The sequence below is a fragment of the Sinocyclocheilus grahami genome, unplaced genomic scaffold (assembly GCF_001515645.1).
Source record: "Sinocyclocheilus grahami isolate Dianchi unplaced genomic scaffold, SAMN03320097.WGS_v1.1 scaffold3.1, whole genome shotgun sequence".
Lineage (NCBI taxonomy): Eukaryota > Metazoa > Chordata > Actinopteri > Cypriniformes > Cyprinidae > Sinocyclocheilus > Sinocyclocheilus grahami.
The window spans coordinates 8282538-8306112 of NW_015505182.1; the positions used below are offsets into that span (position 1 = coordinate 8282538).

The 23575-nt window shown below is 37.2% G+C and overlaps 2 protein-coding genes across 4 annotated transcripts in view; one reads left to right on the forward strand and one right to left on the reverse strand.

The window, feature by feature from the left end:
• Nucleotides 1–933: 933 nt before the first annotated feature.
• Nucleotides 934–14917, reverse strand: LOC107579083 (ninjurin-1-like). Of its 3 annotated transcripts, XM_016264987.1 has the most exons (4): nucleotides 12383–12541; nucleotides 4525–4563; nucleotides 2864–3098; nucleotides 934–1309 (listed from the first exon to the last, which is right to left on the reverse strand). In XM_016264987.1, exons 1-4 carry the CDS (start codon nucleotides 12437–12439, stop codon nucleotides 1164–1166), a joined length of 477 nt encoding a protein of 158 aa, XP_016120473.1. In that variant the 5' UTR covers nucleotides 12440–12541; the 3' UTR covers nucleotides 934–1163. The 3 variants fall into 3 exon arrangements, with proteins under 3 accessions (XP_016120473.1, XP_016120595.1, XP_016120536.1); XM_016265109.1 differs by lacking the exons at nucleotides 4525–4563; nucleotides 12383–12541 and adding an exon at nucleotides 14868–14917; XM_016265050.1 differs by lacking the exon at nucleotides 4525–4563.
• Nucleotides 14918–15260: 343 nt separating this feature from the next.
• Nucleotides 15261–23575, forward strand: part of LOC107578868 (serine/threonine-protein kinase WNK2-like) — a 28183-nt gene continuing 19868 nt past the window's right edge. Inside the window, exons 1-2 of the mRNA XM_016264806.1 lie at nucleotides 15261–15340; nucleotides 16298–16979. Of these exons, the coding sequence (XP_016120292.1) occupies nucleotides 16368–16979 (612 nt within the window). The 5' untranslated portion in view covers nucleotides 15261–15340; nucleotides 16298–16367. The remainder of the gene's footprint in view (nucleotides 15341–16297; nucleotides 16980–23575) is intronic.

Below are 23575 nucleotides of genomic sequence, written 5' to 3' on the forward strand. Positions count from 1 at the left end.
TTCTGTCTTGATTATTTTCAATCTCGGTAATGATCCGATTAAAATAGGCTATCCAATCCAATTTCACAATTGATGCATTTTAACAACGTGAATTATATAATTAAACGATTACCCATAAAATAATTACATGTAGTTGCGTTTTTTAAATTAACTTTATATTACTTAAGGCAGGGCTGTACAGTGCGACATATATAGTTTTGTCCCAAACCTGTATTAATTTATTTCTTGTGCTGAACACAAGAAGACATTTTGAAGAATGTGAGTAACCAAACAGTTGCTGGTCCACACTGACTTTTACAGTAGGAAAAAAATACCATGGAAGTTACTGTGGACCAGCAACTGCTTGGTTACCCACATTCTTCAAAAATAACTTTTATGTTCAACAGACAAAATAAATTAATTCAGGTTTAAAACAACTTGAGTAAATGGTGGTATAAAAATGAAACACTATTGAAAGACATGATCTTTTAATGTTATAAAACAACAAAACAGAAAAAAAATCACTCACTGCTCTTGTTGCTTTAAAAAAAAAAGTATAATTGATGTATACAGTGTTTTATTTTAATATTTGTTCATTCAATTTCTTGAATGCTACTGCTAAATACTGTACCTGAAAAATAAAATGTTGTAAATACTGATAAATACTGTACCTGAAAAATGTTCTTATTTTCTAATAACAATTTTATCTTTGCTAACTTTGCCTAAATGTCTGCCATTGTTTTTTATTTTATATTTTGTTAAGGTGTAAGAGGTGTTATGTTTCTGCACTCTTCCATTTTTAGCAAATTAAGAAAACTTTGTCTAAAACTATTTTTGTGATGGTTTGTATTTTTTGTGCTCTGTATGGAACATCAATGCGTGTTTAAGTGATGAACTCCATTACTTGTGTTTGTTTTCAGACGTTTTATACTTGTGCTACAACTTTTTGGCCAGTGCTACAAAACTTTCAACCTCTGTAGCACCAGTGCTATGTGAAAAAAAGTTAACGTACAGCCCTGCTTAAGCTGTTATTAGCTCATTTTGGGACTAAAAAAAGTTTCTGCAAAACATAAGGCATATTTACATCGAGGCACATTTGAATATGTCATGACAACTTGCTTGATGTTTGATAGTAAATGTCCAAAAATGTGTAATTGTATGAAATCCTAAACTCATGTTGCCAGTCATGATTTTGTGTCCTCTGGTCTTTGGACGCCAAATGCTGTGATGAAAACATTTACTACTACGATGACAAAGACGAGAGCTGTGACGATGTTCTCCAGAAGATTCAGTATGTAGTGTTTACTTGTGTCATTCAGATTCCACTTCACTGTAGAACAAGAGTAATAACAGCAGCTCATTATGTAATTCAGAACATTTAAGAAAAGGATATTTAACAGCTTCTTAAATTAAAATGAAAGGCTAAAATCGGACAAAACGATTATAACTATATGGTGTTCATCATTCTATAGAGCAAGTGTCAAAACCTCTAGCACCACACACTTACTCACAGCTCATGTTCAAAAGAACTTGCATGACTAAAACTTTCGATACCAAAGATGAAGCTCATTTTCCATTAATTAGAGCCTGATTGTGTTCACAGCGGATTCTGGTGTAAAGACAAGAGTTGTGTTTGAGGAAATAGGAATGATTGCTAGACATGTGACGTTGGGGGCTTTTTGAAGTTGAGCAGAGAATATTAATATTTCTCAAATTGGGACTGAATCTCTTGATATGATTCATATGATAATTAATCTGCTCTTACTCCCACTATGTGGACAAAAAAATAAAAATAAAAGCTGTTTTACATCTTTAAAAATGTCTGATGGGAAACACCAAAGTGCTGCAGGATTGACTTTCACCACCTGATATATTCATGTTGAAACTATATTTATTACATACAAATATTTGTGTATAGGATCAACCTCTCTACAATTTCTGTACTTAAAGTACTGTTTTGGTATGCATAGCGCATTTATCAGTTCTCCTTCTAGACAGTTATTACTGGATTGAATTGCCAAATGTTAAAAGAATTCACCCAAAAGTTACATTCCTGTCATTGTTTACTCACCCTCATGTCTTTCAGAACCCAGTAAGGAAGACTGTTCTTTTTTAGAACACAACACAAATGGAATTTTTATTACAGCAAAACATCCATGCTGCTTTTTTCTATATAGTAAAACTGAATGGTGACCACTGCTGTCAAACAGGATCTTCAAGGCAAGATTTTGGTAAAAGTGATGACTTGTATTTCAATCTGTTCCTCAAGCAAATGACCTCAAAAGACTAGGATTAAAGTGCTTAAATTGTACTGACTAGTTTAATGTTTGTTTTTTGAAGACCAGCATGAACATTCTTCAGAACGTAATACAGAGTCATACATAGGTTTGGAAATACAGTGGGGCAAAAAAGTATTTAGTCAGCCACCAATTGTGCAAGTTCTCACACTTAAAAAGATGAGAGAGGCCTGTAATTTTCATCATAGGTATACCTCAATTATGAGAGACAAAATGAGAAAAAAAAAATCCAGAATAAAGAGAATTTTCACTTTTCGTTGAACTACTCTTTTAATATTTAAATACTGCTTTGCATACTACACTACCAGTTTGAAAGGTTTAATTTAAATAGTTTCTCATGTTTTTTTTAAAGGGTATTTATATTATAAAAGGTGATATAAACTTTTTGGGCCACTGCATGTGATATGATGTTCATACTTCAATGTCTTCATTTTATGCAATATGAAGTACTATATGAAATAGGGTGTGATACTGCTAATCACAGTATGTTTTGTTTTACAGAAGCAAATCTAATCATGTATAAAATCACTATTGTCTATATTTTGACACATGTAAACTTAAAACTCAGTTTGGTTGGTTTCTCTCACCTATGAAGATAAGCAAGACCCCCACGATGATCTGTAGGATGAGGGAGATGCTGATGAGGCTGATGAGAGGAATGTAGAAGGAGAACGTGGGTCCCAGCTCCAGGATGGTCTTCAGCTGGGAGGCGTTGGCCATCAGCAGCGCGATATCCAGCATGCTCTCTGCTGCACTCTTCTTATTGGCATAGTGGTTCATGTTAATTGGGGTGTTCCTTGACCAGTGGCTCTGCCGAGGACGCTAAACACACACACGTGATGTTACTTACTACATCCATGGGAATGAGACAAGGTAATGAGTACATGGGCATCATACAATGTTATTGTTTACAGAGAAAGATGGAGGAAATCGGTTTCTGGGTCCTTGTTAGGACAACTTTGCTATCAACCAGATTTTAGGGTTTGGGTTATCAAACAGTATTATCAAATAATGTTGCTTAAGTCTCTTATTTAAGAGGTATAGTTTGGGGTTAATGCTCTGACCAGATTTGAGGACCAGGTTGTTGATACAGTATAACAAATTACTTGGGTAAATCACAATATGCTTTCAAGTGAGGCTTACAATTAGCATAGAATTTGACGCACACTGGTTTTTTTCTGACCTGCAATATTTTCTTCTGAAATTTGAGTCATGGGTCATCTATGGTCATATTTCTCAGCTTTAGAAGGAAATGAAAGTCACTTGTGTTTTTTTTTGTATGTTTGTAGCATGTGAAGGGAAGGGGTGAGTGGTTAGTTGACCCTGACATAATTTCCTTCCTTCTGTTTAAAACAGAAGTCATTGCTACAGGGTTATAGAAACCTCTGCACAACAGAAACCTCTCAAATGTCAAATTAAATTCCTTAAAGCTTTCATCCCAGAAAGCAAGCAACCTTAGAAACATTGTTAAACCAATGTTGATGCCTCAAATCTAACTGCATTGAATTAATGATACAAAGTGGGGTTGGTTCAACATCACTTTTGCACCCGTAATTAATGTTGAAACAATGGCAAGTTTTTAACAAAACATCAATGATAATATCATTGAATCACTGTTATGAAGTGACATTGTTAAACATCACTTTTGCTCCCGTAATTAATGTAGAAACAATAGGGATATTTCAACAACAAAGGTAATGTCACTCAATCAACATTATGAAGTGATGATGGTTCAACATCACTTATGCATCCTCAGTTAATGTCGAATTATCAAAGAAACAACGATTATGTCACTGAATCAACATTATGAAGTGATGGTGGTTCATCACTTATTCACCCTTAGTTCATGTTGAAACATGTTACATTTTCAAAAAAAGAAAAAGAAAACAACACTAATGTCACTGAATCAACATTATGAAGTGATGATGGTTCATCGCTTATTCACCCTTAGTTAATGTTGAAACATTCATATTTCAACTACACTTCAATGGAACAATTAACCCATTCCTGACCGCTTCATAGTTTGGGGAAACCCTTTTAAAAGGAAAATGACACCTTTCCAGCAGTTAAGTCACTTTATTTTTTATTTTAACAGTTTAACACAATCAATGACAAAAAGATACAACATATCAGTCTTTTAAAAATAAAAGTGGGACAAAAACAATTTAACCTTTAAAATGGTTAGTTTCAGGAGTCTGATGACAGACTAAAGGTGGTCCAGTGGTTCAAGTTTTAGAAGCTGGCTTACATCAGACTGCTGCCTTTCTTCCTTTGGGTTCTCCTGAATCTGAAAAAGAAAGCATAATGCCGCTTAAGAGCAAGTCAATTAATTTGTCATACACAGTCACATTCAGGAATGTTAATATGTTAAACACAATATGATTAATTTTTTAGTTAACACAAAAACATTCCAACTATGATTGTAGCATCATTAAATTATATTTAATCTATTAGCTCAAACCTATTCACACTTTAATATCAATAGTTTCTACGATAAAAATGTATAAATAAAAGCACAATGGCAGGGATGTCCAATTTCTTCAGCCGAGTTTATTAACAGCTAATGAATGTTTTTATGATCACTGGAAACTTCCAGGCAGGTGTGTTGGATCCGTGAACTCGAAACTCAGCATGAAGCTGGCCACCTCTGAGTTATGGCCATTACTCACAGGAAAAAGTATGGGATGGGAACATTAGTCTGTAAATAATATAATAAGCTGTACAGTGGATTCACCTTATTTAGACTTTAATCTCCTTAAATGTCACAAAATGGCCTCTACCGCCACTTTCTCATAAACAAGTAGTTTTTTTGTGATTGTGTTTAAGTGGAAACAGGCTAAACTGAATGGAGATCAGTTACATTCATCACATTTACAGTTTTTCTCAATCAATTTGACACATTTTTCCAAACTCAGGTCACTGTTCTCAAAACAGTTAACACAGTGATCTGAATACTATCTTTTCCTAAACAGATTGAATATTTTCATTCACTTCATACAAATTACAAATCATGCAAATAATTTTCTCAAAACAATGTGCACAAAACTCTCTGTTTTCACAATAGTTAATTCAGGACTGTCCAAACTCGGTCCTGGAGGGCCGGTGTCCTGCAGAGTTTAGTTCCAACTTGCCTCAACACACCTGACTGGAAGTTTCTATGCCCAGTAAGAGCTTGATTAGCTGGTTCAGGTGTGTTTGATTAGAGTTGGAGCTAAACTCTGCAGGACACCGGCCCTCCAGGACCGAGTTTGGACAGCCCTGAGTTAATACAACCAACCAATACTTTAAATAGCTGAAAAAAGGCTTTACACAAATCACAAACATTTATGAACCATTTGTCCAAACACAATAAACAAAGCTCTGTAATGTCATTCGATCAAATTAACATAGTATATTTTCAATTGGCCCTAAACTGATAACTGCTCTGTTAATTATGCACTCAACACAGGAAATGCAGTTTTCCTAATCGTTTACACATTTATCACAATTGCTTTAGAGTAATAATAAAAGGGAAAGTATACAAAGAGCAAGAACAAATATGCAAATAATAATAATAATAAAATATAGTAAAAATGAAATAAATCAATAAGAATTGAAATAAACATGTATTTTCATTAGCATATTTGTGCATCTACAGCTGAATGTGCATGTTTTATAATCAATAGAGAACCCACCTATTTGATGTTAATATTTACTTTTAATAAATGCATTACTAGAAATAATTGCAGTGCTTCATTTTGCAGTAAAGTTGAACTGTTTGGTTAAGATAATTTTGTGTTTGGATGGCTGTGCTAATTGTTTTGAGAACAAGTACATTGCATTGGAGAAAAGTGTCAAATCGATGGATTGTAATACTAATTGAGGAAAATGAATGATTACCTGATAAAGCAGTAACTGGAGAGCAGGACATATACAGTAGCACAGGATAGCATCAAGTCCCCGGTCAGGTGATCATGCTGTTGACTACATCTCAACATATAATTAGCGTCACCATTATTAGGTGGGTGCTTCTCATTTCTGTAATTGTCCATCCTCACCTGCCTTTACTTCTACTAAAGCAAGGGTGTCCAAACTCGGTACTGGAGGGCCGATGTCCTGCAGAGTTTAACAGCTAAACTCTGCAGGACACCAGCCCTCAGAACCGAGTTTGGAGACCCCTGTGCTAAGGGAAAGAAAAGAACGCAAGATGCTATGCAAGCATTTAGTATATATGTAAGACATGGGCTGTGTATAAACTGACATTCTTGCTCAGGGTTGTCACTTGCACTTCAAGAAATCTGCTTAATGTTGTAGGAAAGTAAATTCCTACACTTAATTTTGATGGTCCACTTTAGTCATTCTCTAACATTGCACCTACATGTCAGCTAACTCTCATTAGAGTATTAACTTGAAAGGAATAGACAAATAATAGATGTAGATGCAACATTGTTTAACTTGTGACTGGAAACACTTGTTATTTCTTGGTCTCTTCTGCTGACCACTGCTGAACTGAAATACTTAATTGTTAATGTTGTTAATTTACCTGAACCTCGAACTGCTTTTAAAAATTGCACCTTTCAAATGGTGATCTATAGTGGATGCTTCGTCCTACGATATGATACCTACCTATGATAGGTTCCCTTGTTTGAGACCAGCAAGGTTTCGGGGCCGGTTCAGAACTAGATCCTGGTCTCAGGATTTTTCTGAGACCACTTTTCGACTGGTGCTGAGTGGCACTCATTCAGAACTGGCTCGTGTTTCCACTGGCAAGGAGCAGAACCCTCTGTTGGCGCTTTTCCACTGCGTGGTACGACTCGGCTCGGTACGGCTCAGTACGGGACGGGAAGGCTCCGCTTGGCTTTCCACTGCAGTTCAGTACCGCTTTAGAGTGGGCGGGATTATTCACATGTCGTTATAGTTGCGCCGCCTCTACTGCCGCGACTGCTAAAAAACTTTTTCATTCCTCGTCGCCCCATCAAGCTCTCGCTGGATCCGCTCCTCTGCTATCAATGAGAGGAATGTCTGTACTTCCTCAACAGGGGGAACAGCCACTTTTTGGTTGTTAAAAAAGGTGCGCTCATTCAAAACAGTTGCGTTCGATCCTTCGCTGTCTGTGCTGATTTAAATCTAGTGCTTCTTTTGTGTTTGTGTCGCAAGTTCAGTGACGCAGGTAGTGACGATTCTCTCCGGCCAATCAGTGATCAGCAGAGTTTACACGTCACGTTTTGGTAACGGTACAGTACGCTTGGAACCCCAACCGAGGTGGTACTAAAAAAAGTACCAGGTACCAGGTACTGTACCCAGTGGAAAACCCCCCAAAAGTGAACCATACCGAGCCGTACCGTGCAGTGGAAAAGCGCCATTAGTCACCAACATGTGACTGCAATCGCTTGTTATCTCTTGTGGAAGGAGAGCGTTGATCTCTTCTGCTGACCATTTCTAAACTGACATACTTAACTGTTGTGTTAGTGTTATTAATTTACCTGAACTCTGGCAGCATTTAAAAAAAAAAAAAAAAAGTGCAACCCGGTTCCCATTAGGGCTCTGGCACCAGTCCCGGTGTAAAAATTGTTATTTGAGAAGTGCACATGAAGGACCAAAATGGGTGTTTCTTAATAATTTTCAAGCTACAATAGGGGTTTTTCAACTGCTTTACTGGAAGACCCACTGTTAAACCAAGCCACCAGTGGATTAAAACAAATCAGGTAAAGCAGTTGAACAATGCCCATCATGGTTTGAAAATGCTCCACTGACTGATTAACACTCAACAGAATTCTGCAAAGATATACTTTTATGATGTCGTGGTCATCAACAACAAATCAATATTAGTTCAATATTCCTGTCTCCAGCCATGTGTACTGTCAGCTTACATCAAAAGTTCAATGTTGAACCAACATACTTTAAATACTGAAATGTCAGCCTCAGCCAAGATGATGGTTTGGTTGAAAACTCAACATTGTGTGCAATCAGTGCTATCTGGGATTTCAGTAGAATGTTCAATTTGTAACTGATTACTTCCTTAAAATACAAGCTTAAGAATTCTTATGCTGTTAAATCAGCTTTTGGAAAGTCAGAAATTCTGACTTCCTCTCTGTGACATTCTGGAAACAAATGCACTTTGAAACATTAGTTAGTACAAAGCATTATTAATAATAATCATAATCAGAGACGGAATGTTTGGCACTCAAAGCGTTCAAACAGAGTTCTACATTCTCAGATGTATTAGAAGTTCAAAAGTTTGTTCTTATTGTTGCTGGAGTAATACATTTTAAGTGTTTAGTACACGAGTCGTCAAACTCGCATTGTACTTTTTGGCTTAGCGTGAAGATTTGTTAACTCAAGAAATCCCTCTTTCTTTTTAAACGCGATAATAAAGAGCTGGTCATGCGATCCATGAGATTTACCTTTCTGAGAACAGTGAGAGGAAGAGCTCTGTATGCCTCTTGCTAATACGGCTCTGTGAACACAAAAGCATGATTCTTCTCTATTATGGCAGAGGAGAGGTCAGGCTGCAGGTGTGAGCTGGCTCTGATGTCCTTCTGGTGTCACATTATTACATCTACTTTGTTTTATTTTATTCTCACCAGCCAGGTAGCAGACTTCAATCTTCAGTTTAAACAAAAATTCACCCCCGACTATGAATTCCCCCCCGACTAAATTTATGAAATGGCAGAAAATTACTCATTTTTGGTTGAGACTGACTGCACTGCATATATACCCACACATTCTCCAGGCTCTTCAGTGGATTGCTGGACAGGGGTTGACTTTGGGTACGGTTCAGTCCAGCTGCCCAACACAAGAACCCTTGTGCCTATGCTGGGAGTGGCAAAGAAAGTAGAAAAACTCCCTCTTTCCATGAACCCCAATAACACTCAGATGCTGACACTTATACAACACCCTTCCTGTAGAAAACTGAACCAGTTACCTAAAAGTAACCGCCTGGGTTCTCTTCCTCTTTCTCTGTCCTGCTATGGATCCATGCAGCTCATTCGTTGTTAAAAAACAAAAGATTCCCAAGCTTTCTTTCAAACCAGAAATGCCTTAAAAGTTCTCCCGGCTACACTTACCCGAAGTATTTCATACACATAAATCAAGCATTTAAAAATAAAGACATTGCAACCCTGGCAGTTTGTAATGACTTGCATGGGCTATACATATGACATATACTGTATGCATTCTACTGTATAACTACTTAAAATGAATCCACAGCTGAAGTGGTAAAAGCAGAAAAAGTCCATGTGTTTATCTTGTTTTTCAGACTTGCATCACTCTTGTCTGTTGAACCACTTCACTATGCCACGATGAAATATCTTGCAGAGCACAGCTGCAGTTACTTGTTCATAAACAATGTGGCCAAGTGATATGTAACTAATGCACTCAACAAACCTAGAGCTACGGTACAACTATAGTGTTTAACTGTTAACTTTGCTGATACATGTGAATTTTGTTTATTTTTTCCCCCTTTGCGACTAGACTATTTATAGACCTGTGGCACTAGAATTACAATCAATGGTGCAATTGTCTATAATATTACTCAAATATTACATCATACCAAAGCCAGGTGGAGGCGTCATTTCCACTGGGCATAGAAATTAGCCACATAGAAATCATTGCCCTTTCAGTCTGCCTAAACACACAGTGTCTTAAGCATTGGTGCTGCCCACAGGAATGATTATATGTTTGATTTTGTGTGTTTCAGGGTGTTTGTCGAGTGAAAAAAATCCACTGGTGGTATGATGTTCCTCTAGTCTTTCTAACCACTTCACCTCACCTCTCTTCAGTGCAAACAGTAATGAAAGTGTACGAAAAACATTAAACACATTCAAATTTAAGGTTTAAGTGAATTAAAAACATAAGCAAAGGGAATTGCAAGAGTTGAAAAAACTTGTAATAAGAAATTGTGACCTGTCAAAACATAAAATACACTTTCCCCTATACATTCATATTTTACCCTAAAATAACAAACTACACATGATCTACTAGTAGTAATAGGAACTACTATACAAAATGCTTTAGATAGGTCTTTATTGCTAGAACATAATTTATGATGTGATGTCAGTTTTTGTTTACTTTGTACATGTTTTGTTCCCTCCTTGGCTAGAGAGACAGTAAAACTTGGCTAGCTCAAAGTAGAATCCATCTATTATGGTTTTACTGTTAAATTTGAATGGAAAATTAACTTGGTTCATTTTCATGGTTGGAAAGGATCTGTAAGATAGTTAATTGGTTAAATGCATAAGTTCCATATATTACATTCATATAAAATATGGAATACATGTATTATATAGGCTAATTTATATTGAGGAAAGGAGTATTACTTTATAATTTACAAAGAATATTAATAATTAAGAAACCAATATATGCTTTTATGGTAAATATACTGTTAAAAGTACCCTTTTTTTATAAATGGAAATGATGACGGAATCTAGTTTGAAACCATCTCATAGTGACGTTTTTGTTGAAATAAGTTTACTTGTGTTACATGTTACGTTATTTAGTTAATGTAGAATTGTGCTACAACGCGGTTTGTTTGTGGGCATCGCTGTGCATTAGGGATGGGCGATACCACTTATTTTATTTTCGATACGATACCGATATTTTTCAAATCAGTATTGTCTATCGATACCGATTTGATACTTCTGAACTAAACTTTTAAATGATGAAATGTATTAAATTACTAAGAGTAAAATGGGTAATGATAAGCACTTAACTTTATGTTTAAAACGCATTTTAACATTCAATACGCCTTAATTGTAACTTATTAGGTTATATTTTTGTTTACACATGGTTCAAATATGTTTTTTGTTTACACATGATTCAAATCTATAAATACTACAGTTGAACTATGGTCACTTTAATAAAACCATGGTTCATTTTCATAAGGGACTGCCAGTGACAGGTTGTTGCATGCATAAAATGCAGTGTATGATAACATTACAGAATAGAACATGATCAGTATTAGCTTTCAACGTTCAATTCAAATAACTGTAATTCACAAACTATGTAGGCTACAATTTCAGTTTGTTTATTGTGAAATAACTCCGTCCTTCTGTCTTCTGATAAGCATTGTTCAGGGCTGCCGTTCCCAAAAGCATTAATGCTTTCTTATGATACTTTAGGGAAAAGCAGTGTCAGAAGTGAGTGAACGCTCTCTGTGATGGATTGGTTCTGTCTTGCAACATTTGCGTGTTCAGATGAGCAGGAAAATAGTTCTATCCTACACAATTACTCGCTAACAAAGGTTATTCGTCCAATTCAATGCATATTGTACGCATTATTATTATTATTTTTTTGTTAAATTAACAAAACCACTGGTAAATAAAACAGACCTTAGTGTCGATTTTTTTTGTTTGAGTATCGATACTTACGTCAGTATTAGGGATGGGCGTATCGATCCAAAGTATCGATATATCGATACTGTATCGATATATCGATACTTTGGATGATACGCCCATCCCTCCTGTGCATTGCATGTTAAGCAGTGTTTTAAATGTGCGTTATTCATGCGTGTAGTCTGAACTGACGGAGTTTATTCGTGTCTTTCACAGCCTATTGTTGAGGGTTACACGGACCGCTGATCTCTTTGTAAGTCAGTCTGGACGCAGTCGAGCGAAACACCGGGGTAATGAATAAGAGGCTTGTTTCCAAACTTTGAACCGCTTTTGTGCCGCGGGAGCTGAAATGTTAAGGACTCGTTGTCACTTACAAGTTGTACACGAGGTTTGTTAACAGTAACGGAAGGTAAGTTACAAAAACAAACCTCTCGGCCAGTCGAAAGCAGCTTCTATCAGCTTCTATCCTCACATGGTCTGCGATTATAAGATTTAGCCCGCGGGCCACACCACAGTAGGCTGTCCCTTCAGTTAGACTCGTCCACACAAGTGCATTGCATTACAGGACGGAAAATGAAGTATGAGCAGCCTTTTTCTTTCAAAAAACTAAAGAAACGCTTTCAGACAACAATAACCAAACAAAACCTTCGTTATAAGATTATGTATGGTTCAGTCAATGGATTTTATGGATTTTATAGACATCAATATAATGGGTTAAATTTGAACACAAACATCCCATTAACGGATGCGTTTGAGCTCGTTTTAAATGATACTGATATGTTCAAAATCCCTCACCTCTCTTGAATCACTTCTGTTAGCATCTCCATTCAATTCCATCGCTTCTGAAGCCATAATCCTTCCTTTGATTATAACGAACACTCCGTAAATAGCTGGGTTTCAGTGTTCTTCTGCTGCATTATGATCTCATGGACATTGAAAGGGCAGGGGGCTGGACATGTGCCTGCCAATCACTGCCGCGGCGATGTCCGAGTCGCTCTTTTGAGTCGGATCTTTTCAATCATCCAGACGAACCGGTTAAGACTTATCTGAACAATTCGATTACAAATCGCATTTTACTAAACGTACAAAACGTTTTTAGCCGGGATATTTCAGCAGTGTTTAATGTAAATGTGCTCGTTTCTAAACGTTTTGTTTATACAAAATACCATAGATATGTACCACGTGAAATTACAATAAAACAATTATCAATAGAAAAATTAAGCAATATGTGCTATAGGCCTATATCAGAATATAGAGTACATAATATTCCATTTAAGGATGGCCGAAAGCAATATTTATGTAAAAGGGGGGCTGTTTTTATACGGCTCTATGAGCAGTTTGTACGAAATTCCGATGATCGGTTAAACTTCGAATCGCTGCAGTGCAGGTTCAACACTGGCACCCGTTCATCCACAGTCTAATACCAAAGTTCGTGCTCTTATCAGTGTAGATATTATTATTAGAGGCCTAAATAGGCCCGTGATCACTCCCAACGTTTGAAACATTTATATCTATAGGTACAAACATATACATATTACAATCAGAGGCCTGCATTTTTGTCCAAATCATTGACCTTTAGATCTTTGACTCGGTGCCAAATATGCAAAAACTAAAACTTTCAGTGTTCAGAGACATCTGTGTTTGTGCTGCCATCTAGTGATAGTTAAACACACCGAGGATCCATGTTTATTAAATTGATTGCTTCAAATTTACTGTATAATAATAATAATCATAATGTTGATTGGATGTTTCTGACTGCAGGCAAAAGTTAGCAGATAAAGTAGTTATACAGTAATTAGGTGATATAAAAATACAACTGGCTATGTAGAGGTATATTTTATTATATAAAAGAGTATATAAAATATGCATTTTCTCTCATGCATCTTTTCTTCTGATACATTTGAATTGTAATATTCTTTAATTAAACTATTAGCACCCTTTTATTAAAAATGTTAATATCAGTTTATTGTACGCTGACAATACAATCTCCTTTTACCAGTTTCCTTTTTTATATTATTATTATTATTTTAAATGGACATTTCACCCAAAAATAGAAATTCTGTCATCTTTTACTCACCCTCAAATTGTTCCCAACGTTTATTCCTTCATTCATTCTTTCTGTTAAAAAGAAGATATTTTGAAGAACTCTGTGTAACCAAACAGTTGAATGTTTTAGATAGGAATGCACCAAACATTGAGTTTCTCTGTGTTTTCCATACAATGGCTATCAACCGTTTGGTTACACACATTCTTCAAAATAACTTATTTTGTGTTCAGCAGGTTTGGAACTTAAGGATAAGTAAATGATGACAGAATTTTTGGGTAAACTCTCCCTTTAAGTGTTTCAGGTCCTATTCAGTACCCTATTTGTGGTAATTGCCTACTACCCTGGGACAGAGCAGACTCATTTAATTGTAGAGAGCACTGACAACAGTTCAGTGTGTCAAGTTCTTAAAGTACAGACTCATGACAGATCTAATTAATTGCAGTATTACAGAAGAAGTTCAGTTTCTATAAATATAAGGTACCAGTGTGTAAGATTTCTGACCCTTACTGCACACTTGTCTTTTAGAATCTCTAAACGATAAAGATTATCCTTGTGCTGTGTAAAAATGTGTCCATACACTTTCCATAAATGAGCTGAGCACTAAATAATTTTGTCTGTGGTAGACTTGAATAGTTGTAAAATTTTTCAGTATTTATTTATGTGACTCACTTTGATATAATATGCCCAGATTTGCCTTTAATGTCAAGTGCAAAGCTATTGTTACAGTCAACTCAGTCGGCTAACGGAGTGCAGTTGTTAGTTACACTAACAGAAAACATTGAGTTGACAAATTCTGTCATTCTACTGTACAATTTTATGAATCACCTCAGGAAGGTGCTGAACACGTATTATTTCACTTAACTTACTTATGGTTAAACCATGATGTTAAACTCACCCTCCCTCCCCTATAAGAATGTAATACTGTAAGTGTTATTGCAGAGGGAATGAACACAACTCAAGAGGAGGAGGAGGGTAGGGATGAGAGGATAAAAAGCATCGTCATACAACATTCATTCACATTAAATATTCAGCAGTCTTAACCAAGTCACGTGGCGGGCATAGGCCTAGGTAGCCTATATACTGAGAATAGTAAAGGGATACCTTATACGAAGTTGCTGTAAACTACTTAAAACTTAGTTATACTGTCATATTAGTTCAATATGACAATTGGCCTAGTTATGTCTCTGCAGGACAGTGCCCCGTTCCGTCCTTCACCAAGCTCTGGTCACTCACGTCACATAGGTTTGGGCGGGTCCAGCGTTCCGTGGGGTCCATGGCGACCCGTGTAGAGCAGGATAAGGGTACCGCCTAAAAACAGACGCTTTTATTGGACACACAGTGGCGCTGCGGGATGTCCATAACAGCGCATCAGCACGGGAACCGAAGCTAACTATGAACGCTATAACATAACGAGGGAGGAATCTTTAGGGAGGTGTCGGTGCCGTATTATCCGAGATGAGGAGAGCATTGCCGCAGTGAGCAAATAATCTCATCAGCGGGCTCTGGATTTCATGTCCCTTACAGACGCTGACATTCATAAGAAGCAAGGGTAGGCTACTCAGGTTCGAAGCTGCTATGTGGTCGCTTGGTCAAATTAGACGTCTGAAAGACCATTCATTAAAATGTTATTTCAAGGGATAGCTGCGCACTTTATAGTTTTGTGACGGATTAAACAACGTGACAACCTCTGTCAACTACCTAGCATGGTGAGTTAAATACTGATATTAGTTTCATATTGAAAAGAAAATCTTTTAAAATTATTTTATAGCTTTTAAAGTAGGCTACATTTGTGGCATGAATTTTTGATGTAAGGGAGCGTACCTCGAAAAAGAAGTTAATGACATTAGTAACTATATATATGTTCTGTTTTGCTTTTTTCAGATAATTGTATAAATATTTGATTATAATTAATATGAGCTATTATATGTAAACGACGAGTCTGGCAGTCCTCAAATGATGCCGAACTGCGTCAGTACAGACTGGTAATATGCAGGTATGGCAATCCGTTTTAACATTTATCCATTTAATACGAACTAGTGTCTGTTCTATGTTTCTAGCACTTTTTAAATTAGTATTAAGTAATCCAGTACTTTCTATTATTTATTTATTCATTCCCGTAGTGAGTAATATTGTTAATTAGTACTTACTATGTAGAACTTACTCATTTTCTGCCAGTCATTATCCCATAACTATTCTTAATGGTGACCAATTTTCAGTATTCCAGTTGTTACTAGTGACATTTCAAAACTTACTTGTAGGAATTTTAATATAAATTATATACTATATCCTATAAAGTATCTAATGGACCTCATGGTCATTATATATGATGAATTTCTGGTGAGATTAGAAACATTACAACAATTGAGATTTTCCCCATGTAAATATGTACTAGTATCTAATAAATATACACTAGTAAATATGGATTTGTATTATTTGGATAGTCTTCTTGTATCTAGAGAAGTTATAAATACTAGCATGTGGAACAAGTGCTAAACACTAATTACTTCTGGGATAAGTACTAATTTCTAATGAATACTTAGTAGTGAAATAGAAACAGATAGTAGTCATTATTTAATTAATTACTGGTAAGGAAACAGCTAGGAACACAAAAAGATTTCAGTTAGTTTAAGTAATAAATGTGAAAAGTACTTGCCATATTGCAGGTGCATTCATTCAAGGAGGACCATGCAAACGGGTGAATGTCACTGATGAGTGTCCAGCGATTCACTGGTCATGGAAAACCGGACTGGACCCAACTCTGAGCAGCAGCCTGTAGGCTTTACAGTTCCCTCTGTCCCCTCAAAAAAGACTGTAATTTATGAAAATGGCCATGAACATCCCACTCACACAGACCCCACAGCTGCAGCACACAGAGGGGCCAGCGATCCAACTGCATACCCTCTATCAGATTACAAAGGTCTGGTCCGGCAGAGATTTATACGCAGAAGTTTGTGGTTCTCTGAGTCAGAGGATCAAGAATTGGAGATTTCAGAATGCGACACCACCAGCAGTCCTGTTAAAAGTGCTCATATTGCTGTCCAGAGGAGCTTTAACGTGGAGTGTCAGGTGGGACAGGGGGAAGGTGTAAAAGAGAACTTCACCAAAGAGCCAGAGACAAGTGACGCTGAGGAAAAACATGATGCTGAACCATCTGAAACGTCCGAGAGTGTGGGGAAAGCTGGGAGTGATGAGAACGAGGAAGAGGCCGAAATGAAGGCCGTATCCACCTCTCCAGGTGGACGCTTTCTTAAGTTTGATATTGAGCTTGGCAGAGGGTCCTTCAAAACGGTCTATAAAGGCCTGGACACTGAAACGTGGGTGGAGGTGGCCTGGTGTGAACTTCAGGTAAGGAAAATGCAGTTACAACGTATTCTCAATTTTAACCACTGGAGTTTCAAATCTTGCAATAACTCCTATTGACCTTTTTTCCATAAAGGCTTTGTCTGTTATTGGTCTTTCCAAATTTGTTGACATGTTATTTAATATCATTATCACTGATATTGCAAAAAAGTGTCAGATAACCAACAGATCTACTTAATTTGTTGGGCATAATGACTAGATTTGTATCAGTTATCTAGAAGTTAAAACTGTAACTGTGAACCGTAAGTAAAAATTAAGTTTCTGTGTAGTTGGTTATTAACAAAAAAGTCTGTATTATTCTGATTGATCCTGTTGCCATTCAAAATGCCTGCTCCTTATACAAGTTTGCCGGGTCATCTGATATGGCCTCTTCCTTTTATTAGCACTATTGATTGTAAAATGGAGAGATTGAATCACCATTACCACATCTAGATCAGATTTCCTATGTTTCCGTGTTGTAGTCTATAATCATTTAAGGTTCAGCTGAGTTCAACAGAGAATAGTAAGTGTTAAAATTTCTGTTATTGCTTTCTGGAATATTGTGAGAGCCCGATTATGTTAAAAGTGATATATCGTAATACCTCCTGCAAACAGCTTTGTGCTGTTTCTAGCTTGTGGTAAATATGTAAATATAGTTAATATATTTCAGAGCTCACTCAAAAATCATTGATGTAGACATTTAGAGTAGGGTGTGGACACAAACAAACTCTGTAGAGAAGCAGTGCACATCCCTGGAGAATCAGTCCCCTCAGCATAGGGGTCAGGTGATAAGGGTGGTCATGTGCACTTACCTGCTGAAATGATGCAATAGTAAAATGCTATCAAGTGTTATATTCTCCTATTTTTTTAAAGGGGTCATATGATGCAATTAAAATTTTTCCTTTCTCTTTGAAGTGTTACAAGCGCTTGGTGCATAAAGAAGATCTGTAAAGTTGCAAAGACTAAAGTCTCAAATCCAAAGACATAATCTTTATAAAAGTTAAGAGTCAACAACGCTTCCCTAAAACGGCTCGTTCTAACACGCCCCCACATGTCTACGTCACAATGTGGGAAGATTTGCATAACGCCGCCCAAATGTTCACACAAAGAAAGAAGGCGTAACTTTTATTCTCGCTGTAGTATTGTTGCTGCCGCCATGTCCTGAAGACGCTGTGTGTTTACTTGTGAAAGTGAAACTACATTGTTTGGCCTTCCAAAAGAGGACGATATCCGCTTCGTCATCAACGACATCAACATCACGCTCTGGATCGCCGGATCGGCTTTCACCGTAGATGAAGCGGAGTTCAGCCCGGGGTTGTCACATGTGGTTGCCGCAAGCCCGCCGCCGCTCACTCAGGCCCGCCGGCCTCCGCTCACTCTAGCCCTCCGCCGCTCACTCAAGGCTGCCGTGTGTAACACTGTGTTTCGTTGTGAAAGTGAAACTACTTTGTTTGGCCTTCCAAAAGAGGACACGACTAGAAATCAGTGGTTAAATTGTACTTACAACACTGTTCCAGAACAGTTCAACCCAAATATTCAGATGTGTGCTGCACATTTTATGGAGGACTGTTTCCTGATCCTGGAAGAGTAGACTACAATGCCGGCTGTTCTGACTCACAGACGTTTAAGTACGTTTTCATTTTAAGGATTTGCCACTGATGATTCAAACGCGAGCAGTGTAGAGTAGCGCTTGTTGTTTGTCATTTCTCCGATCACAAATGCAGACATGGTATTAAGTTTACACTGTGCGATGCAACGCAACGCGTAAAAAGACAGTATAAGTCATTATAATCCGTAATTATGTCCCCACTGGATGCAACAAATGCCTCGTTTATAATGGGTTTTAATGTTTTGTCTCATCGCTCCAGCCGGGACATGCCATCACAGTATGGTAAGGGGCATAATATTTCCGTCACACACTTGAGGTATTCGGCCAATCACAACCCACTGGATAGCTGGCCAATCAGAGCACACCTCGCTTTTCAGACCGATGAGCTTTGTAAAAATCAACGCTTTTCAGAAAGGCGGGGCATAGAGGAGAAACAATAATGTACAGTATGTGGAAAATAATGTGCTTTTTTAACCTTAAACCGCATAACACATTTCATTACACCAAATACACCAAATAATGTTCTTTTTAGCAACATCATATGACCCCATTAAATTAATTTTCAGGTCTAAACTCGAAACAAGACAGTCATGTTTTACCTGAGCAATTTGTGATTTGTGATCAGGTAAAACATAACTTAGAATCATATACAATAACATTTACCCTTTATTATTTTCATATAACACATTTTTACTGTATACAATCAACAGAAAAGTTGATTGAAAAATACCTCTTAGACTACTAAGAAGAAGCTTATTTTCCTTTTGGGAAGACAGGATTATTTCTACGTTCAATGTCTATGGAAGGATGACTAGGCAGTTATGATCTCTGAAGTTCTGATGTTATACATGAAAATGGTCTGGTTTTTGTTTCTGTGTGTGAGCAGTGTTATAAAAAAGGGGCTCCCAGTCAATATTTGTGAGATTGTTGCTTTGTCTCTGAATTAATGACTTACTTCCTTTTTTTATTCCATTCTATATTTGAGAGAGTGTTACTGTCTGTATTACAGCCATTGTATGGGGCATGCTGTCGGTTTTGGATAGGATTTATCCTGCTTTGTGAATCTTAAAAATCACATGGAGGGAATTAGCAGCATATATTGTGACTGCCGAGCATAGCGGTCTTAGCAAGCCAAAAATTGCTGAGTCCCCTAAATCTGCTAGGAGGGAGAAGAGAGAGAAAGGAAGAGACAGAGGAACAGGTCAGATGAGGTGAAGATGGCTCTGTACTAAGGAACGCCTTCCCTCACATCAAGCAGTAGCATTCTCAAGACAATATAAAAGATATTCCTAATGGACCATTTTATGTACAGCTGAACGCCCAACCTGACTTATCCCTCATTTGTCTGACAAGAATGCATCAGCAGCATAATGAACATATAAAAAAGCTGTTATCTTCTGCTGTCTGTGAGTCTTCATTATCTAAAGCCACACCCCGGCCATATGTAGAAATGAAAAGCCCTTTTCCTTTTGTGAGAGCTTCTGATTTAACACACCCCTGAAAATAATCAATGCCACAGTGTTTAATTTGTGTTTAAAGGGGTGGTTGACTGTTTTTTCTTTCTAGGCTTGATTGCGTTTATGGGGTGCAGTCTAACGTGTTAATGCTTCGTTTAAAAAAAAAAAAAAAACGCATTATTTTTCACATAATTTACCTTTATTCCACATTGCCAGTCCCTTCTCCTATACATGTGCTGATCATTTCCTGCATTCAGCTGGCCCAGTGTGTTGTGATTGGCTAAACCGCCTCTAGTGCACGTGCGTCTAAGCGTCCCGCCCCTCACCTCAGCAGCATGTGCTCTTAATGGTATGTTTTTTGTTTGTTGTTGTCTCATACTTTTATGTATGCTTATTTTTATTTGTAACAAAATACAAATGTGTTATTTGTAACTGCTACTGCTTCTGTTATCTTTTAATATACGGTTTTATCCTGATTAAAGCTTTAATACAGTACGGCAACTGCACGCGCGCCCATGTATAAACGCTTCTCATAGCTGTTCCCGGGGGCGGGGTTTGTCTGGGTTTGTGATGTCACAAACCCGGGAAGTAACTCGTTGTAGTCCCTACGAGCCGTTTTTGTAGGCATTGAACTGCCATAATTTTAAAAGACAATATCTCTGTTTGCATTCAACTTTCAGCGTCGCAACTTTGCAGATATTTTTTAACATTTCACACTTACTAATGTTTAAAAAGGGAAATCGCAATCAACCACCCTTTTAAACTGTATCAGAAATGCAATTACATTTTGGGATACTTTTTCAACGTATTAACATATATAACTTTGTAATTCGCTTTTATAGAAACCACCTAGGAATCTGGTAGCATGTTTGGTCTGAAGTGCTTATAGACTGTAGAGTAAATTGAGAATGGGGGAGGTTGAATGAAATATATGTCTGTGTGTGTGTGTGTGTCTCTGAGTTCATGAGAGGTATTAGATGGCGCAGTGTGGGGGTGAGTCTCAGAGGTTTTATGGGGTTGCTCATCACCTGATTGTGAGGGACAGATATGTTACAGATACTCCCTGTCAGCATTTAGTAAATTTAGCAGCAGGTAGAGGGCAGATGCAAAGGTATTGATTTGGTCAGCTTCTTGACCATAACTACACACCAGCATGTGAACCACCACCAGTGACACTGTAACTGTAGCATTTTCAAGCCTAGCACAACTGCTGTACACATTAGGTTTAGCCCTACTGTAAGTATCTCTCTAACCCACAGTTATATTTTGTATTCATGGGTTTCATGTGACGTCACACAGTGGTGCGGCCGCCATTTGTAGGACCGAATTGCAATTCCATCAGTCTGCTGTGCTGTGCTCTGGGCTGTGATAACAGCAAATCACAATGGATTATTTACCAAGAGATGTGGATGTATGGGATTCTTTTTATTAAACATTTCTCGTAAGCATAGATGCGTGTTTACATTTTAGTTAGAAAGTTCATAAAGAAACTTGCAAAAGGTTAAATTTGCGTGCGAGATTGCTGATTTGCCAGAAAACTTCCGTTATGCTAATAAATCAACAAGATGTTTTTGATCTAAGTACAGTTATGCGAGTCTAGAATGTTGACGCTGCACTAAACTTTGATGAAAAACACTCCGATCCGCAAACAAACAGATGAAGAAGAGGAGGATGATGACAGTCCAGCACATACAAGGAGAAAGGTTTGTAGTTTTAGTTTCCACATTCTTATTTTTAGGAATGTAACTGAATGTAATTACTTCAAAGATGTTAGAGTGAAGAGGACCTGTTTGTACTATTATAATTCTGTAGAAGAACGTTATTTTAAAATAATCTCATTTAACTAAATAAGCTAGTTGCAGTGATTCTTATGATGGCAATGTACTGCAGAAAGTAAGTTCAAGTACATGTCTGCACTGGCCATGATTATACTATGTAATATAATGTTTTCTGCAATAATTGGGGGAATCTTAACTGAGGAGACAAACTGACCAACAGGAAGCTATGGATCTATTGCATGTGTATTTTTCAAGCATTTTATTGTGGCATTCACTGTTATTTTTCTGCACAGTGATAACTAGTGAAAAGTGTTTCTACTAATTTACTTAAAAGTATAGTTAACCCAGAATTCTGTCATCATTTACATTATTACATCAATTCCCCCTCATTTTTTTTTCAAACCCCTGACTTTTGTTTTTCTGCAGAACTCAAAAGAAGATACTTTCAAGAATGCTGGTAATCAAAACCAACAGGTTTGTCACGTGTAGACGACATAAAGGAAGTAAATGATTTTCATTTTTGGGTAAACTATCTCTTTAATTAGGATGATACACACTTTAAATTCCAATCATACTAGACACAGCCACTTAATGTGCTAGACTTAACTGGGAAAATAATAATAAGTAAATAGTCTTTCAAACAACATGTGCTTTGATACAATATATATACATTTACTTTCATTCAGTTTGGTGCATTCAGATAGACCTTTAGTAATATATACTTGTGCATTATTCAATCTTTACAGGTGCAGAAATGAAAGCTCCCAAGCAAAGTACTCACTGGACTAAGATGTGGAAAGACATGCTGCACAATGACCCACAATGAGCAACAACCAAGAACAGTATTCACTGATTACCTTTAAAAATTATTCATATTAACAGTTAGGTAATAATTATTTCAATTATTTTACCAAGTACAAAATGTTTAATTAAAAAACTTTGCCATTTACCAATGTTTTAACCTTGACCTTGGGGGAAGTCATGGCCCAATGGTTAGATTGTTGGACTTGTAACCCAAAGGTTGTGGGTTCGAGTCTTGTACCGGCAGGGATTGTAGGTGGGGGAGTGAATGTACAGCGCTCTCTCCCACCTTCAATACCATGGCTGAGGTGCCCTTGAGCAAGCCCCGGGCGCCACAGCAAAAAATGGCTGCCCACTGCTCCGGGTGTGTGTTCACGGTGTGTGTGTGTGTGTATGTGTGTTCACTGCTGTGTGTGTGCACTTTGGATGGGTTAAATGCAGAGCACTAATTCCTAGTATGGGTCACCATACTTGGCCACATGTCACATATAAATGCCTCATACATTCAAGTAAATGCATGGGTAATTTTGCAAAATGTGTTAAATATTTTATCTACACTTATTGTTTAACTGCTGCTTACTGGCTGTAAATGCATGGTTTTGTAAATACATTTTCCTCATGCCAACTTGGTCAAGCTAGTTATTTAATGGACTTTAAAATTGCTTTCATAATAATGAGATGTTTATAGATTTGTGAAGTCATGTTATTTATGTATTATAATCTATATAATTAAAATGAAAGTAAATGTTTTGTCTAGGTAACATTATTAATTTGAAATGAAATATTAATGAACAGTACAGTAGATCAGTAGATACAACTGTGCCAAGTCTGGCGTGCTGCGTAACGGGCCAAGTCCGGCTTGAATGCAGCAGTGTCGGCAAGTTAGCAAGTTACAAGTGAGTACGCAAGCATCCAGGCCGGGTGCTGCAGATGAATCCGGGCCGATGGACAAGTCTC